Below are 5,538 nucleotides of genomic sequence, written 5' to 3'. Positions count from 1 at the left end.
ATTATTATTATTATTATTATTATTGTGGTTGTTAAAGTAGCATTTATATAACTCATGTCCATGTTCTACCGTATGCTCTAAGCGTTTTACAACTAGTATTACCTCAGCAGACCATAGAACACCCAGAATTATTATCGGTTTCCCTCGAAGCACACAGTGCGGGCAACCGATCAGGCCTTCAACCACTAGATTTCAAACTGACAAGATTTTTCGCTAACCGTTACAAAGTACATATTCTCACCTGGGTGAATAGAGGCAAGTTCTTGTAACGAGCCTTTCGCAAGGACACAATGTCGGGCCCCTAACAGGGATCGAACCTAAGACCTTCCGGTTGTGACCTCGACAGCCTAATCACAAAATTACCAGCGTTAAAGAACAGGAGAAATTGTTTTTATGACGACCTCTTTTTATCGAGAAGAAAAGTGGTAGTCTTAAACTGGTAAACGTCTTACACAGTATAATTACGATGTTTAAAAAATGCCCAAGGGAGGAAAAGTAAGTGGCTGTTTGTACAGGTGATTGTTTTATAAATGTGGCCGTTAGAGCAGGTTCGACTGAACATAATATTTCATCAAGCTCAGAAGATAAGTGCGTAGATCTAAGTTATTTTTAGCCATTTTGAGAAAACGATTTTTTAGAACTGTTTCTTTCGGACAACTAACTCTCTGAAACACTTGACTTTTTGTACACTCGATTTATTTTATATTTAGGATTATTCTTTTGTCCAAATAAACCGTATATCCAAACTGGTCTTGCTCTACAATTCAGAACCAAAACCTCCAAACACGCCAAAAAATGACTTATACTGCAGTCAAAAATTCATGACGCAACTTATTGTCAAACTTTAATATTTCCTAAACTATCTAACATAGACTTTCCAGCTTTTGACTTGTGTCAATTTGTCTTAACAGGTCAATATTTAAACTTTTGTAAAAAACTGACCTGCTAGCTGTATTCTAGAAAAATCTTTGATAAATACTCATAAAAAATCCTAGTGGGTGGTGTCTACAGATTTTAAAAGGTTTACAGCTAGGGAAATATCGCTTTTAAAAACAAGTATGTCATTTTTTAAATCTAATGGGGACACTATCTCTATTGAATGCATGTAACGAAAACTTTTAGCGCTTAAAAATGTGCTCACTATATAATTAATTTCTTGTAACAGGTTTTACCAATAAACAGTGTCATTGATGAGCTGTGACGTAGGCCGCATGCGTATGCAAAATGTGAGTGAGAAGCGGGAGGTGTTGTGAACAATCCCATTTTCCGCATAATGGAGATATATACTATTTTAGAAAAAATTATGAAATTTTTTTTTTTTTAATTTAGCTTATTTGTTTTAGAAAAATACGATTACGTTAAGGCAAACTAATGCAGGCTGCTGTGCAAAGTGGTGGTGGCTGATTCATCTGTTAAAAATTTATGAGGATAAGTTGCGCCACGCTTTTTTTTTACCGCACTTTAGGCAATTAATGACGATTTGAGGCGCTGATTTGGAGTTATGGCAGTGACGTGAAATGTCCACAGGATACTACCAGAATCTCCCCGGTGGCTTCTGGACAAACAACGCTATACTGAAGCCAGCAAAGTGCTGAAGAAGATCGCCGAAGTGAACAAGGCGAGTGAGGTGGACGACAAGATGCTTGTAGCTCTATGCGAGCAGAGTGCTGAGGAAGGGAAAACAAACGTTCAAGAGGAGAATTTTGGACTGCTTTTGAAATCACGAACAATGGTAATTCGGCTTGCCATACTCTGTGTAAACTGGTAAGTTTTTGCTAATCTGTAAAATTTTCGTTTTTAACGCTAGCATTATCATCTGTTCTTACCCACCGTTCGATGTTCAGTAGTATATTATAATAATACATGAATTTTGTTATTTACAGAGAGAAAAGGAGGGGTGACGGTGGGGGTGGGAAGACGTAGAGGTACAGAGATTGCTCGGGAAAGGGAGAGAGAGTGAGAGATTAAACAAGAGGGTGAGAAAAGGGCAGAAATAAAGAGACGGAAAGAAACAGATAAGGAGAAAAAGAAGAAAGAGAAAGATGTGGTGACAATAGATGGAAAGAAAGAGAAATAAAGATACAGAGAGTGAGAAATGAAATAAAGAGAGTGAGAGAGATGCATAAAGACAGCGAGAGAGAGAGAGAGAGAGAGAGAAAGAAAGAGAAAGAGAGAGAGAGAGAGAGAGAGAGAGAGAGAGAGGAGAGAGAGAGAGAGAGAGAGAGAGAGAGAGAGAGAGAGAGAGAGAGAGAGAAAGCTTGTGCCGTGGAATATTATATTATGCTCATTCCGAAATCTGCGTGACTGTAGACTAGTGTTTTCTTCGGTTTAGTCGTGTTTTCAGCGTAAAAAGAGGGCTCCAATAGCGAAGTATAAAACAACAACGTGATTTTCATTTTCCTTCGGTTTACTGCTGTTCTTGGATTAACTATGTTCGGTTCAAGCTGACCTCGACATTTATAATGATAATAGATTGCATTTATATAGCGCTCTATCCCATACTAGTATACGCTCTCAGCGCTTTAAATAATCACATGATCATTGAGCTAGTAATTCACACAAGAGAAAAATATTTCACAGAAACAAAAATTATAATTTTCCCAGGTTCGAATCTGGGTAGCGACGGAAGATTCTCTTCTCTAAAATTGTCTCCTTTCACATCTTTTCCTGCTCTCTGACAATGTTCTGTCGTCTGCTTTCGTCTCCACTTTTTGCCCCTCACCCCGTCACCTCCTTTGCCCCTCCTCTGGGCTCCTGACTCTTTCTGCAGCCTTTCTACAGATTTTCCGTAGCTCCTTCTTACAGCTATCTTTCAGCCACACCCCTGATCTTAAGGTTGTTAAGATCTACACCTAGCCTTCTCGGACAAGGGCGAAAAAACTCGGAAGTCCCGTGTGTAAGTTGCGCACGTTAAAGATCCTTGGGTGGTCAAAAAATTGATAAGAGTAGCTTCGGCCGCCATCCGTGCAAAATTCAAAATGTTCCTACCGACTGAAAATATTTGGTGTGTCCAGCTGTGTCCAGCGCGCTCATAATATGACCTCATGCAGTTGCGAGCGCCGTAAAACACTAAAAAAAAACCAACACAACAACAACAGCAGCAACAACAACAAAATGTTCATCCACGTGAAGAAGAACTTTCACAACCATGCAATAATTATACGAAAGGACAGCAGTAAAAACAAAGTATGTCAGTACTTAACCCACTATAGCTAAGAATTAAAGAAATGAGTCTGAGCAATCGCTCAAATTTATCATCCTAATCTTTTTATTCCCACATCGTGAATCTTGAAAGAATTAAAAATGTATTTATTTCGCTCCCTCTCTGCAGGTGTGTGTGCACCATGGTTTATTACGGGCTGACGCTAAACGTTGGAGCGATCATTGAAGGAGATCTGTACGTCAACTTCTTCATCATGTCAGTCATGGAGCTATTTGCCTACGCTTTATGCACGGTGACCCTGGATAAACTTGGGAGGAAGAAAGTGTACTGTACCTGCCTTATCGTCAGTGGGTTGTCGTGCTTGGGGACAATGATCCCTATACTTGTCGACAGCAGTAAGTGGCCTAATCATCATCAAAGCGTGCCAGATCTGCGACACACATCGGGGATCATGGTTCCCTATTCATTTCCTTTTAATTAATTAATGCAGATGTTTATTCGCTCTCATCGGCATGGTTTAGATCATTTTGGACGCAGGCTTCGGACTCTGCCTGTCAAGGCAAAAGCGTGCTGAGAGGAATAAAATATCCCAGCAGAAAGGCCGAGATACATGATACAATGTATACTGGATAAAAATTTTCCCAGCCCTAGAATCGAACTCGGGTCCCTTGCATGCAATAGTAAAGTACTTTACCACTACGTCACAGACGCCGCTGCCATTCATTCCTTTGTGCCGGTTATCTCTAATATTATTGTCATGATCAGCTGTGCTTATCAACCGTATTTTACCCAGTGTCTAGTTTTGATATATTTAATTAAAGAGGTTAAAGTTCGCACACCGCCCACCCACACGTATATATATTTCCAAGCCGTACAATAATTAAATTACACCTGTCAGCACCTGGGTGATCTCTTTTTTTTTTTTTTTTTTGGTAAGTGTTTTACGGCGCTCTCAACTGCTTAATGTCATATGAGCGCGCGGGACACACTTAATACTTTTTCGTTGGTAGGAAATTTTGAATTTTGCCCGGGACGCGGCCGAAGCCTACTCTTATCGATTTTAGACCACCAAGGGATCTTTAACGGGCGCAACTTGCACACGGGCCCTCCGAGATTTTTCGCCCTTGTCCGAGAAGGCTAGGTGTAGATCTTTCCTACCAGAAGATCAGGGGTGTGGCAGAAAGACAGCTGTAAGAAGAAGTCAAGGAGTAGCAGTAGAAAGGCTGCAGAAAGAGTCAGAAACCCAGAGGAGGGGGCAAAGGAGGTGAGGGGGTGGGGGCAGAAAGAGGAGACGAAAGCAGAAGACAGAATATTGCTAGAAAGCAGGAAAGGAGGTGAAAGGAGACAATTTTAGAGAAGAAAATTTTTCGGTCGCTACCCGGATTCGAACCCGGGACCTTTGAATGAGAGGCCAACACCTTAACCTCTAGGCCACGAGAGCCCCTTGGGTGATCTCTACTGCCAACCAAACTTGAAGATCGCCCAGTATTACGCTACCTCAGAATTACAACGTTCTGTCTGCTCAGTACCTACTTTTGAGAAATAGTTTGACGTCAAAAATGGTGAGTTCCACAATAATTATGTCAAGCTTTTTCGAATGCAGTTCTTTGAATATCTTGATAACGACTCCGAATAATCTTACGATTCTGAAAGAACAGATTAGTTTGGTTCCTGACCTCATGGTCTTAGTAACTTAAAACGGCCAAATTGTCAGACAGAACTTTGTAATTCCAAGGTAGCGATTATACGATGCTGCCGGGTCGGCAACAATAATATTGATTCAGACGAATGGATTTAATAGCTTATTCATTTACTACTACAGCTTGAAATTGCATTGCATTGCAGAGTTCGGTTTGGAGGGTGGTTGGCTGGTGCTCTGGTGTGGTTTGCTTCTTCTTTACTGTCAAACATCTATGACGGGTAGGCCTACTCTGGTGTGGTTTGCTCCTGCTTTACCTTCAAACATCTCTCGTTCCTTATCTTTCCTCATTTTTTATGAAATATTTTCTTGTAGCACTTCTAATTTCTGGCACTTATGATAAATGGCCTAATTATGTGTCTTAGTCTTACTAAAACTATAAGTTCAGTTTGAGAAATATCTAATTTTTTCTTGATCTGACAGAGGCAGCGTGGATAAATGTTGTTTTATCCAATATTGGCAAGTTTGGCACTACGGCTTGCTTCGCTATCGTGTACATATTCAGTGCGGAGTTGCTGCCAACGCTGGCTCGTAATACTGGAATAGGAGTGTGTTCTTTCATGGGACGTGTGGGATCCGTCATCTCACCCTATATTGGGAACTTGGTACGTTTTGCCTGGGTGCTGATTGGTTGAGGTAAAAAAAAATGTTATTATTATTGTTATTATTATTATTA

At 40.4% G+C, this 5,538-nt stretch overlaps 1 protein-coding gene across 1 annotated transcript in view; it reads left to right on the top strand.

Moving 5' to 3' along the window:
• The window catches only part of LOC101857377 (organic cation transporter-like protein), a gene marked incomplete in the record, with an annotated part of 11,246 nt that extends 7,602 nt beyond the window's left edge, over positions 1 to 3,644 (top strand). Inside the window, 2 exon segments of the mRNA XM_013083562.2 lie at positions 1,528 to 1,764; positions 3,332 to 3,644. Coding sequence (XP_012939016.2) covers positions 1,528 to 1,764; positions 3,332 to 3,644 — 550 coding nt within the window.
• Between the last annotated feature and the right edge of the window lie 1,894 nt (positions 3,645 to 5,538).

This window comes from Aplysia californica, unplaced genomic scaffold (genome assembly GCF_000002075.1).
Source record: "Aplysia californica isolate F4 #8 unplaced genomic scaffold, AplCal3.0 scaffold00011, whole genome shotgun sequence".
NCBI lineage: Eukaryota > Metazoa > Mollusca > Gastropoda > Aplysiida > Aplysiidae > Aplysia > Aplysia californica.
This window is presented reverse-complemented; position numbering and strand designations above follow the sequence as displayed.